The following is a 14,387-nucleotide window of genomic DNA, read 5'->3' on the forward strand; positions in this document are numbered from 1 at the left end:
AACTCCCTGTCACCTTCAAATACTCTCTATGCCACCCCACCGACAGACAGCAGCAAACTCCAAGGTGACACAGCTACTGTATATGTACCCTCACAACGTCAAAAAAAGCTTATCAGTCTCATCGGGAGAAGATGTCTAGTCCAGTGCCACCTTGACAATGTTCCAGTTGAGGCTCTGTGGGACACGGGAGCTCAGGCAAGTCTCATCAATAATGACTGGCGGAAACAACATCTTCCACACAGCACCGTCAGGCCGCTTTCTGAGCTGCTGGGAGAAGAACCACTGGTTGCACTTGCTGCGAATGGTAGTGAAATCCCATATGACGGATGGGTTGAGATAGAGTTTTATTTGGACTGTTACACTCACAGAGAAAAGATACTCCTAGTCCCGATGTTAGTATCCAGTAACCCTAATGTTGCAGCACAACCTATTATTGGATTCAATGTCATTGAACAAGTAGTGGGTAAGTGGACCAAGCAGCCGAAATCACGCGACATACAGAATATCAGCAGGATCTTTTCAGTATCAGTGAGAACAGCCAAATCGATGCTAACGTTACTAAAAACACCAGACCCAAGCCAAAGTGTGGGAACAGTGCGGACAGGGAAGAAGGGAATATGCTTAGTTGGTGAACAGATAACTACTGCATATGTCAATGCGCTTGTTGGAGACCAATTTGCAGGAAAAAGCCTGTTTGTTCCAGATAAACTGTCACAGCTACCAGAAGGTCTGGTCATCCAAGAGGGACTCGTTACAGTTAGTGAGGGAAGGTCAGTGAACATACCAGTCTCAGTTGCAAACACCAACAAACTTGATGTCACTTTGATCCCTCGCACCATTCTGGGACATTTGGAAGAAATAAAAGCAGTGTGTCCCATCACAGTGGAGTCCCCTGACAAGACAGCAGGCACAGCTGGACAAAACTCCTCACAACTTCCAATCCAGCTAAATCAGGTCATCAGCAACCCACAACAAAGTCAGAAGCCATCTCAGTGGGATCCTCCGGTTAACCTAGACCATCTCAGCAGAGAGCAGCAGCAAACTGTAACCCAGATGTTAAGAGAGGAATGTCATGCTTTTTCTTATGATGACGAGGACATTGGAAGCATCCCCACTTTAAGTATGCACATCACACTGCATGACACCACACCAGTTCGAAAGACCTACATATCAGTACCAAAACCTTTGCACCAAGAGGTAAAAGATTACCTCCAAGATCTGTTAAATCGTGGATGGATTTCAGAGTCACGGTCATCTTACTCTTCCCCGATTGTCTGCGTCCGGAAAAAGTCTGGTGAATTGAGGCTTTGCTGCGACTACCGAGAACTGAACAGAAAATCTGTACCAGACAGGCACCCAATTCCCAGGATCCAGGATATGCTAGACTCCCTGCACGGCAGCTCCTGGTTTTCAGTGCTTGACCAGGGCAAAGCATATCACCAAGGATATCTGGACCCGGAAAGCCGCTCACTGACAGCCTTTATAACACCGTGGGGCTTGTATCAGTGGAATCGCATTCCATTTGGCCTCAGCTCAGCACCAGCAGAGTTTCAAAGGAGTATGGAGGACTGTTTGAGGGGCCTTCGTGATGTCACCTGCCAGCCGTATTTGGATGACAACCTCGTCCACTCTCCTTCGTTCGACAGTCATGTGAATCACTTGCGGGTTGTCCTGCAGAGATACCAAACGCATGGTGTTAAACTCAGTCCACGGAAATGTGACGTCTTTAAGAGGAAAGTCCGCTTCCTCGGGCGGATTGTGTCGGACATGGGGTACACTATGGACCCAGCTGAAGTAGCTCCAGTTCAAGCACTCAAAGATCAACCACCGTCTACTGTAGGAGAGTTGAGCAGAGTTCTTGGTTTCCTCTCCTACTACAGAACCTATATTCCAAACTTTTCAAAGGTTGCAAGACCGCTGTACCAGCTGCTGACCCGGCCTCCAGACACAGCACCACCATCGGTGCCCAAAAGAAAAGGAAAGAGGGTTAGTACAAAGCAGAATGGCCGACCACCTCCCAACACACCTATTAGTTGGAATCAGAGTCACCAGGATGCTTTGAATGTGTTGACTGACTGTCTAACTGAGCCACCTATTTTAGGTTATCCTGATTTTGCAGAGCCATTCATACTCCACTGTGACGCCTCACAAGAGGGCTTAGGGGCTGTCCTGTACCAGAAACAAGCAGGCGGGATGAAGGTGATTGCATATGGTTCACGGACATTAACACCCCCTGAGAAGAATTATCATATGCATTCCGGAAAATTGGAATTCTTGGCCTTAAAGTGGTCAATTTGCGAGCGTTTCAGGGACTATCTTTTTTATGCCCCGCATTTTGTTGTCTTCACAGACAATAATCCCCTAACATATGTCCTCACAACAGCTAAACTGAATGCAACAGGTCATCGGTGGGTGGGTGAACTGTCGGACTTTAACTTCACCATCAGATACCGTCCGGGCAAGAGTAATGCAGATGCTGATGGGCTGTCCAGGTTACCACTCGACATGAGTCAGTACATGGCCCTGTGCACATCTGAAGTTAAGCAGGATGTTATCAGTGCTGCTGTAGAGAGTGCAGTGCTACAGAAGGTGAGCAGTTTTCATGAAACAACTGTAGTCAGCCAGTGTGCCATCAGGCTTGTACAAGACACCACATCAGCGTCAGTTGGAAAGTTTTTCTCGCAAGAGGACATCAGGTTGAGTCAAGAGCAAGATGCTGTGATTGGTCGCTTTCTACACTTCAAAAACAGAGATTATCTGCCAAAAGGTCACGCCCTCAAAACAGAACCTTCTGGTGTTAAAATCTTGCTAAGACAATGGAGGAATCTGCACTTAAACAATGATGGAGTCCTTTACAGGAGAGCCAATGGCAGAGACCAGCTCCTTCTTCCCAAAGTACACCATGACACTGTATTCAGAGAACTGCACAAAGAAATGGGTCATTTAGGGGCAGAAAGAACCCTAGGACTAATAAGAGATAGATTCTACTGGCCCAGAATGCAAAATGATGTGGAGCACTTTGTAATGCATGCCTGTGAATGCCTGAAGAGAAAGCGACCAAGTAAGATCACCAGAGCCCCACTGGCGTCCATTACCACCACCTACCCCTTTGAGCTTGTGTCCATAGACTTTCTACACCTTGAGACTTGCAAGCATGGCTACGAATACATTCTAGTGGTGATGGACCACTTTACACGCTTTGCACAAGCATATGCAACAAAAAAATAAGTCAGCAAAAACAGTGGTGGAAAAGATTTTCAATGATTTTGCCCTCAACTTCGGTTTTCCTGCCAGAATCCATCACGACATGGGCAGAGAATTCGAGAATCAGCTGTTTTCCCAGCTGCAAAAGGTCTGTGGTATGCGTGGCTCTCATACTACCCCATATCACCCACAGGGGAACGGACAAGTGGAGCGTTTCAATAGAACTCTCTTGTCTATGTTGAGAACGCTGACCGACACTGAAAAGACTGATTGGAAGAATTCACTAGCAAAAGTGGTTCATGCCTACAACTGCACTAGGAGCGAGGCTTCCGGGTTTTCTCCTTACTATTTGATGTTTGGCCGTACTCCTCGACTCCCTGTAGATATTTTGTTCAACTTACCATTACAGGAGCAGCAAGTAAGCTACGACGAGTATGTGGACAACTGGCAATCACGAATGAAAGAGGCTTATGAGATTGCTTCAACAACAGCTCAAAGAGAAGCTTTGAGAGGCAAAGGATATTACGACCGAAAGAGCCACGGTGTGCAACTTCACCCAGGCAACAGAGTTCTGCTCCGCAATCTCAGAGAGAGAGGGGGGCCTGGCAAACTTCGTTCTTACTGGGAGGATGCAGTGTATGTGGTGGTTAGTCAAAAAAGCCCCAACATTCCTGTTTTTGAGATCAAACCAGAAAGAGGAGGAAAAAACCGCACAGTACACAGAAATCTTTTGCTTCCATGTGACAGCTTGCCGGTGGAAAAACCCGAAAGAAAAGGGCAGGACAAAAGAGAGAGAAGTATGAGGCAAGACAGAGGTAAATCACAACAACAGCAGCTACTACTTCAGGACTCAGATTTGGAGAGTGAGGATGAAGGTGAACTGGTGTGGAGGTTTTCACCCCGAGGCAACCCCGACAACAGGGTTGCTACTCCTGACACCTGTGAACCCCGGGAACAACGGGCATGGGAACGGCAAGGATCACACCATGGACTGGACCTACAGGATGTGGGAGCTGAGGAAGAACTGGAGCTGCAGATATCACAGGATCATCACGATCCAGAAGAGCAGCAGAATGAGCACACATTTGATGAAGAAGAACAACATGAAGACAGAGACTCTGACACAGAACAAGGATCACCGGCTCTGGCACTAAGAAATCAGCCCCGGAGAGAGCGACGACAGCCAACGAGGCTGACGTATGATGCTCTGGGACAACCTACTGTGGGACAAGTTGGCATGAACAATATTGAGTTCTGCAACTCTGCACTTTGCAGTCAGAGACTGTGGAGACCTTGGGCATCCACAGAGGTACAGACAATCTGCTAAAGACTATCAAACAGAAAGGTTAAGGACAATTAAGATGCCAGATGTAGAAAAAAAAAAAAAAGGGAAAACGTTTTTACTGAATAGTTACTTTAAGAACATACTTTAGTGTCACCGATTGTGATTGTAGTGTGACAAACACATGCTTTGGAGTCTTAATGTGTAAACGGGAAAGCTGGTAACAGACTAAAGTGTTGGCCGATTATTGAGTCTGGTTACAGGAGATAATTCACCCTAATGTGGTAAAAAGGTTTATTGATCTTGAGGGTAAATTAAGGGTTACTTTACACAAGACTTGGTATTGGTACCAAGTGAGCAGGACTAACTTATACCATGTAACCGAGCATAGTGTAATGGATGCTGTTATTGGACGGGTAAATGCCATTGGTGTACAGTACAGTAGCGAGTGTGGAAAAAAAAAAAAAAAAGTAACTGCATTTTTTTATTTTCTTTTTATTAAGTGGGGGAGGGTGTGGCACCCTGGACATTTTAAGGACTGCTACTGGTTGTTTGGATTGTATTGTTTAGTGCCATTCCCCTGTCATTGTATTATTTTATTGTGTTCAAAAACCCTGTCTGACTGTTTGAGTCTGGCTCTTTCTCCCTGGAGTGGCTACGGGACAGCACTTGTTTCCGCCAGCAGGTGGCGGTAGCGGGTTTAGTAGGCGTGACGGGCGCTGTAACACTTACACAGAGCAAGTGACTCCGGCTAAAGTCGGAAGTACAACAGGTTGTTGTTGTTTTTGATTTTGAGTGCGCTGTCTGTGTTATCATTGCAGGTAAGCAAATATATATGTAAGCCTGTTCGCAAATGTTTATGTATGTTAAGTTCGCCCGTTTTTGGTGGTTACATGTTTTAATGTCCTGTATTTAAACGTAGCATGTCGGCGACCAACAACGAGAGTAGCTAGCAGATTTTCCCGCGCTAAGTGTTAGCGTCGCCGATATCGGGTTTTGAATGTTCATCTCTAACACAGAGCAAGTGACTCCGGCTAAAGACGGAAGTACAACAGGTTGTTGTTGTTTTTGATTTTGAGTGCGCTGTCTGTGTTATCATTGCAGAATAAAACACCTGAACGGAGCCTGTTCAAAGGCCAAACGTCGTCTTCTCCTAATTATTCTGATTGATGTGTTTTAGGTGTTTAAAGCTGAAAAGCAAGCTTCGCATGTGACATACTGAAAATAGTTCCAAAAATATAATATTCCTCTCATCATCTTAACACGATGTATACAACAAGCACCGCGAGGCAACTGCTAAACAATAAGAGATGGATGACAATGATTCCATTCATATATATATATATATATATATATATATATATATATATATATATATATATATATATATATATATATATATATATATATATAAAATGTATGTTTATATGTATATATATTTATATATATTTTGGTCTGATTCATTCATCCCTGACATTTAAAACTTGTGATTAGGAGAAAGAAATCCATTCTCTGGTCCCCTGAGCTGTAAGCCAATAACCTAACACCCAATACTCCTCGTACTCCTCGTACACAGTGTGTTTGTGTGTGGGTGGGTGTGTTTATGATACTACACAGTAGCCCCACCCTTTCTCGCACTGCCATCACCGCCACATCCCCCCAGCTCCCATTGACTCCTACCCAATACAGATACCATCACAGTAGAAGACCAGCAATTTACAGAGTGGCAGAATGAAGGACACAATGAATAAATGACTGAGACAACAACTGAATGACTTGTAGTGTTTAGAAAAAATTAGAAAAGTCCGTCAGTACAAACATAAGCACGTATGGCATGTGGCGCATGCTAACATTGCTGGATCGAATGACAATTAGTGTTGAAGCTGTGTGTTTATTATCTGGGGCCATTGTTCTCATATTGCTGTAATAATCAGCAGCCTAATTGAATTAAATTGTGGCACAACTCATTGTGATGGTTGGGACAGGGGGAACCAAAGATCCGACCAGCTGTTCTCTCTGTCGTCTTCCTCTGGCTCGCCACGGTACAGGGAAAGGCATGTTTTAATTCACAATTACATAAAGACCCATGGCGGGGCGGAGGAAATGAGAACAAAGGATCTTAACGAGAGGTGAAGGTTCATATGGAGCAGGAGAGCCACCATAATGTGCATGGATTTTTGTGTCGCTTTGCAACAGGCTCTCCTAATTACTGTGCACTCATCTTTGATAACGGGTTTAATGTCTGTTAAAATAAAAGCCCTGCTAGCACAGCAGCACACAACACAGCATGAGAGACAACATGCTTTCATGGAGAGATCAAACCATGAACGTTGCACACGGTGTTGTGTTGTTGGCCGGGGTGCAGTCTCACAGCTACACGAGGCAGAGGACCTGACAGAGGCTTTCAAGTGCTGTCTATCTACTACACAGCTCTCACGGTTACTGCAGGGTGTTCAGTAAGGGAGCAGAGTGGGTGAGCAAGTCGTTACAACCCAGTAAACTGTCTCCCTGAGGCAAGCGAAACTTCTCCTGAATACAAAAAAAAATCCTCCTTTCTGTAATGACTAAGGAAGAGAATAGGGCGAGAATCAAACCTAGTTACTTTTCCTCCCCGGGATATTTATTCAAATATTTCATGTTGAACAAAACAAGCAACACAAAGCCATCACATTGAATTTAGGGAAATGTGATTAAAATCATGAATTGCAAAGAAATTGACCTGATTTTTATCAGAAAGGACGAGATTGTTAGTTGCTCTACTGGTTTGCAATCTGCGTGACGAAAACAAGACAAAAAAGGACAAAAAGATTTGGCAACGAGCGTGAATATGGATTCCTGCACTCAATGGGTGTAAAAGGCAAAAATACAAACAAAGGGATGATGCGAAACAACGGGAGCCGTGTAGCTCAGCGTGCAAATCACAGGATTGATGCCCTGCTCCTCGTCCTTGACACGTCCTTGAGTGATCCCGCAAAACCCCAAAATTGCTCCTGATACTCCAACGTCTTGAACAGCTGCCGTCCGTGTACAAGTATTTGTGTGAATAAGAGGCCCGTTTTTATGCGCTTTGTACATTAAAGCGAAGAAGATAAAGCTGCTATATAGGCGCCGTTTATGTTTCCAATATTGTTTGAATTTGATCAGATTGGACAGATTGGGTCAATCGGAGAGTGGAAAGAAAGTGCTGCTGTAAGCATGACGGTCATAACACCTGCTAATCTTGTTCCTCAACAATCTCAGCCAAAAGAGGAATCGGCAGGGCTCAATAACAGTTTGTTCTTTTCTGCTGTTTTCATCAAAGCCTCAAGCTTTCACTTTAAAAACACAAAAAGAGCCAAATGTCTGAAACATTTAAAGGAGTCTTCTCGCCCACCAAACAACGCTGTCCCCCTTTTTTTACTCTTGGCTGTTTCAGTGTTTTGGTATTTGAAGCAATGTAGAAAATAATCCAAATCCAAATAATTTACCGGTTACTGTTGAAACCTCACAGCGACACCATGCGAGTACCACAGACGGATTGTTTACTGGTCGATCACAGCGAGGCCCGAATCTATCTTGTGACAGACTGAGGCCGAGCAGTGAGTCATGGGTACAACTCAGACCGGAGACACGAAACTATTTATCATCCACGCCATCTCGCTTAGCGTGGCTAACAGCCTCTGGGGACAGCTGTCAAAGGAAAGACAGCGAGCGGCACATGGTCATAGGTAGTGTTGGGATCGAGCACTCCTATACAAAAGAATATAATATAAAACCACTTAGAACACATAAATACATCTGAGGGTCTGCATTCCCTTTTATATCTACCGGTGTTAAAAACAAAGTCAACAAAACACACACTCCTTAAAATGTTTCACAATATAGACACACGCACAAGTTTGGAGCACAGGTGCTTATCCCATCACAGTGCAGACATGCAAGCACGCAGGGGGCAGATTTGTGTGGCCAGATTTCAGCCCATCGTAAAGAAGGCTGTGTCTCCAGCCTAAAACCAAAGTGTTTACCTCCAGATAACTGGTGTCTAAAATGAAAACAAAATTGTTTACATTCTCTCCCTCATCACTCATCTTTTGCAGTCTAATGCCAAAGATTAATTATAGCCAATGGCCTTTCTTATCTTCGCTGTTTTGAGTAGCAACACTCAGCACTGCCAGCCATTAGACTCCGGCTCAGGTCAGCCACGCTGACGACAGGTGCTGTTTCTACCCACTGAGTTCCTTAAGACTATTTAATGGGAGTGCTAATTTCTGATGTAGTATTAAACGCTAAGACAGCAAGTTAAGGGGCAATTATTCTGGAATTGCCATTGCTGTTCTTGAGTGGCAGCACGATAGCGATGATTTCCCCCTATTTTTAGCAGACGAAGGGCTGTTATTCTGGGGATGCCCAAACAGGCCCCAGGCAGAGTGCACTGTGTACACAAGTGTTTGGCTGTGTGTGTGTGTGTGTGTGTGTGTGTGTGTGTGTGTGTGTGTGTGTGTGTGTGTGTGTGTGTGTCTGTGTCTGTGTGTGTGTGTGTGTGCGTGAGACTGTGTTGATACAAACAGAGGGTTCTCCTTACCTTCCATGGACGGGGCTTGGTCTTGGGCAGCATACAGCATGTCCTTGAAGGCCTGGTGAGGAAAGCAGAAAAAGAATCACAACACAAAATACGGTTTATTTGTTTTATGGATATATAAGTATATGCTAAATCCTTTAAAGTTATAGATAGAGGATTAATGTACAAATACATGCATGGGGTATCTTTAATTTAAAATGTTATCTTCTGTCCCACATCAGATTGAATCAAGGGCATTTACAGTGCATACACTAATACAAGTAAGAAATGATTACAGCAGAGCATGTATTGAACTATTTTTAGCTGCATCTGCTTTTTGAGTAATATTTAAACCATACGAAGACATTTGAATTTTACATTAATTTGCTAAACTTTGTTCTTCACATGTGGAGATTACAGCAACCGCTACACAGCTGTTAATCTGATGAACAAAGCACAAAGATTTATTTACTGTTAGTTGAACAGGTATTTCTAGATGTACGACAGGACAACATGACAGTGAGAGAGTGGGGTGAGTAATGCAGTGTGTGGGTGGGAGCCACTCAGGAACTGCTGGGCATTAGACAGACACCTGGATTCCTGCAATAATAAATTCCATCGTGAATGACCTGCAAATTGAGACCTGAAACTGGAATCTGATTCACGAGGTACACATGTTACACATGTTATGTGTCTGATGAAGATCACGCAAGACCCATTGGAGCAGGCCTTGGTCCTGTCTAAATACCCCTCCCCCTCACTAATAGGTGGGAAATAGAGACTCACATCCAGACAGGGAGGCATTGCCGTGGTGATGGCGGTGATGGAAAAGGAGGGTGGGGGCTCTTTGGGGAACTGAACCTATACGTGCTTGGCAGTACTCGGTAGGGAAACCTGTAAACAATAAGTAAACCGAGCCTAATGGGGCCATCGGTCTGAATAGGCCTCCATTACCATGACGATGATGATCCGTACTTACTAGAACAAACACGCGAGTCACACAAGCAGAATACTCATATGTTGGGCTGATGCTGTCGTCCACGGAGCTCAATCCTTTCATAAGGTGGTTTAAGTGGAGTGGAGACACTAAGCAAAACATTTTGAGTGCCAGATGATCATGTCCTTCTCTGAAACGCTTGAGATGAATGACGCCGTGACTGAGACGAACCCGCCATGCGCATTATTAGTTTGAAGAGACCTCCGGCTCAATTAAAGTCAATGTGGGATCAATTGAATCCCCAGCTCTGTCTCTGAGTGGATCCCTGCATGGAGAAACAGGAGCAGAGGGGATGGGAGCAGTGGAGGGGGTGGGGGGGCAGAGGGCAGGTCTGGTCGGGGACCAGATGTCCTCCCAGTGGGGGAGGAACGCTGAGGTGAGGCTGGGAGGAAGAAGGGAGGTATAGAAGGGGGGGGGGGGGGTTGGGGGTTCTCAGCAGTTGCCTCGCGGTGCTTGTTGTATACATCGTGTTAAGATGATGAGAGGAATATTATATTTTTGGAACTATTTTCAGTATGTCACATGCGAAGCTTGCTTTTCAGCTTTAAACACCTAAAACACATCAATCAGAATAATTAGGAGAAGACGACGTTTGGCCTTTGAACGAATACCAATCACTCACTGAAATCACACAAGCGCCTGCTTTTCGTCAACATAATGTCACTCCACTAGTTTGAATTGTAAATGTGTGTCTCTGCATGCAGCCTCCTCACCCACGCTTACATCAGTGATTAGACTGCAGAGGTAAACGCATAAGTGGCCTTGTTCTCTCGCGCCCACACACACACACACACACACACACACACACACACACACACACGTGTCTGTAATTCTCACTCTCTCTGTATGCCTATAATATTTAATACACATTTAATACACGTTTCATAATAATACAACAGTTGCTATGCATTTATTGCCTGCACACATCTTACGTCTTCGGGCATATTGAGAAATTGACTTGGAAAGCAAACAGTAAACTCATAAAAGCGTTTTTTTTATGTTTGCATTTAATAACTATTATATTTACAGGCAAGCCCTCACCAGATCTATCCACCTGAATCCCCTGGGCTTTGTCAGCAGATCATGCACACCTCCATGCCAAGCAGCTGTTTAGCATACAGGTTTATAACTACGATCCCACAGGATAAAGCAAGAAGCCCTAATTGCTCCATCGCTTAATCGCCTTGTCAATGCGTCCGCGTTGAAATGAGGTGTCTAAACTTAAGACTGTATTTGCTGGAACAGCCCCTTTGCCGCATTCCTTCCCATCGGAATGGAGACTGTGTGCTCTAAATAAAAGGAGGAGAGTGATAAGTGGGCAGCAGGTTAATTAACCCACATAGCGCACAAAGGCAAAGTCAATTTAGATGTGGGCGCAGCACCAATACAGCCAGTGCGGAATTGTTATATTATACAGCATGGACGATTTTTCTAATTTGTCCATTAGTATTTACATAAACAGACTGTATACACTACTGATGTTTTAGCTGCAGTGGCCACTGCAATAGAAAATGCATAATAAACATATGAGGGACGGTTGGCTACCATTGTGCATAATGGCCAAATATTTTAATGCAACCCTTTAGCTTTCCTAAATCATCTGTTGCACCGCAGCCTTTGCAGTTCTAGGATTGGACCCATTTCTCGAACTTACACTAAAGGCAATGTTTGTCTTTTCTCTTGACTTGTTTCAGAGGGCGTAAAAAAACCTTGATTGTGACGTCCATTGTTTTCAAGCTCTCTCTGTGAGTCCCGCAGGTAGCGTGGTGTTTTTTTACAGTGGCAACTCAAATGTATAATTCAGATATAAAGGAAGAATACAAAATCAATGGATAGAGCACCAGCCCTGTTGTTTTACATGATTTAAGAGCAGCTACTTATATGAAAACTATGTAAAGACAGTTTTTTTGGGATGGAGAAAAGAAGAAAAAAAACAAAACAAAGGATTCTTCTCTATGTGAGTCCCATACCATTGATCAATTACAATTGTCTTGAAGACAGATGTATTGTTTTGCTTTAAATATTATATAAATAAGAAGTACCAAAAATAGATTGATGAAGTCAATCAATCTTTCATGCTCATATAAATCAGTTATCCCTGTAATATATGATAATAATAATATGATAGCGTCCTTTCATATGCATGATTTCAGCCGAACAAACATGCAATCTGAAATACAATTCCAGATTCAAGGTGACTTTATTAATTAAATTGATGAAAACTTTAATGTCATTCAAAATAATTGTATTGAATATTCCTGAATACAAACACAAAAAGTGGATGACAGAGAAAATCTATCATCTTCCATCTCAGGTCAGTGAGTGCCGAGCCGATGACTGGAGGTGTAAAATGGCTGGTGTGTCCAGGCATCTGTCCCTGTGCATCTGTCTGCACACAAAGACTACACACTGGATGTGAATGTATGGTAGTAATCAATTAAAATGTAATTCCACTAAAGAGTTTCCCTCGCTTCAGTTTGCCCTCTACATATCTGGCACTTCTTTTTTCCCCCCACTTTAACTATGTTGTCCAAAGATATTTTTAATCACACGATGATGACAACATACCATTCATGTCAAGCTGGACGGATCCAAATGTCTGTTGTAGTGATAATCTAACTTAATAATACTCAGGGCATTTTTCCAAAATAAACCAGCGTGAGCCTCTGTTGAGTCGGGGATGTAGGCTGCGTACAGGGTCTTTGTCTATAATTCATAGAGCTAAATGGAACAGAGCAGCCTTGCCTGTCACTGCATATCTGCACTAAAGCTCTTAATGTTGAACCAGCGAGAAGTGGGGTGTGAATATGAAATACTGCTCAAGTACTGTACACCACCCAACAAAGACCATGTGTGCGCACAAAGGTCTCCACAAATCCACAGACGTCGGAGACCTGAGACAGAAAATCCTGCAGGATTGAGTCTTGCAGGTGGATTCATAGAGACAACCATTCATGTTTTGGGTTTTTTTGCAAAATATTAATAAAAACAACATCGGATTGTACTAAAAATATGAAATAACTTGTCAAAAACCAGGGACAATTACTGAAGGAGATTTGATTTTTTAGAATTCATAATTAATCAATGGGAAATGTCCATGGTGCTCAGTTATTGTTGCAAATAATGAAGATCCAAAGAAATGTGAATTTAATTTTATATATGTAGCTTTCAAACAAAAAAAATAAAGAAATACGGGCTAATTTATCATATAAAACCCTTCAAAAGTAATTAAAAAAAAACACAATAAATTCAAGTTTGTAAAATATTGTGAAAGCTTTACTATCAACGTATAATTAAAAACATATATTGTTTTGTTAATGGATCCATGCAAGGCAGTTCAATCAATCTTTTTTTTTCATTTTTAAGTGTCCAAACTCCGCGAGCAGAGATGATAAGCAATTAATGCTGCCTCTAACACCCGCAGTCAATTTGCCGTCCATAAACAATAGGACGTTTCTTATTTTCCCCTCGTTATTGCTTCAGGTAGCGGGCTACACTGAAGCTGAAAAAAAGGTTTTAAAAGAAATTTTATCATATAAAATATGCCTATCGCCTCTTGGCTTGCACTTTCCTTCAAAACAATTCAGTGTCTTTTACGGGAGAGTTTTGACCATTGACATATTCACAAAGACTTGTCACTTTACCTCATACTGCAGATATTGTTTCCTCCACTCTGGTGTGATGTGGGACGAAAGATGCTCGGCGAACTTCATTTTTGCCGGAAAAAAAAACCCAAACCAAACAAACACAAGTCCTCGCGAACCACCGTTTAAATCCAAGAGCCGCGGCGACTCTCTCGGTCAACTTGCTGCCACCAAAAAACGCGGCGCGTCAGCCACTCGGCGCGCGCTCCTCCTCAACTCCACTCCTGCGTGGTCCCGGTCAGCGGATCCCGTCCCACATGCTACTTCTCGGCGAGCGACTGGAAAGGTAACGGCCTAAATATATATATCTACCCCTCTCTCTCTCGCTTTCTCTTTCTTTTAACAGGTTGCCGCAGTTTAACCGAAGCCGGTGAGGTTGGCTCAGTGACTTTGTTGCGTCCCACCCTGGGCAGGTCTGGGGACGTTGCGGTCCGCCATCGCGTCGAGGCCACGGCTGCGTGGTTGCGTCAGCAGAGCGCGCGGCGGCGGGCGTCGTTGGGACCTCCAGCGGAAGAAAAAGAAAAAACGTGGTGGTAGTGCGGCCAGTGCCCCCCCCTCCTCTCACCTTCTACGCGGCCCTATCAGGCCCCGTGCGAGAGGATTGTTGTTGCTTTTGTGTAACCTGCAATGAAGGAGGGGGATAAAGTTTAACTTCATAATATAAATACTTTATCTGATATTGATTTTCAGTTTGCATTTGGTCTGAATGTCGAACGAGCCAAA

General features: G+C 43.7%; 1 protein-coding gene across 1 annotated transcript in view; it reads right to left on the bottom strand.

Moving 5' to 3' along the window:
• The window catches only part of xpr1a (xenotropic and polytropic retrovirus receptor 1a), a 58,913-nt gene extending 44,723 nt beyond the window's left edge, over positions 1–14,190 (bottom strand). Inside the window, exons 1-2 of the mRNA XM_037470694.2 lie at positions 13,665–14,190; positions 9,048–9,099 (exon numbers count right to left, since the gene is read on the bottom strand). Coding sequence (XP_037326591.1) covers positions 9,048–9,099; positions 13,665–13,733 — 121 coding nt within the window. The 5' untranslated portion in view covers positions 13,734–14,190. The remainder of the gene's footprint in view (positions 1–9,047; positions 9,100–13,664) is intronic.
• Positions 14,191–14,387: the final 197 nt, after the last annotated feature.

Source organism: Pungitius pungitius, chromosome 7, assembly GCF_949316345.1.
Source record: "Pungitius pungitius chromosome 7, fPunPun2.1, whole genome shotgun sequence".
Lineage (NCBI taxonomy): Eukaryota > Metazoa > Chordata > Actinopteri > Perciformes > Gasterosteidae > Pungitius > Pungitius pungitius.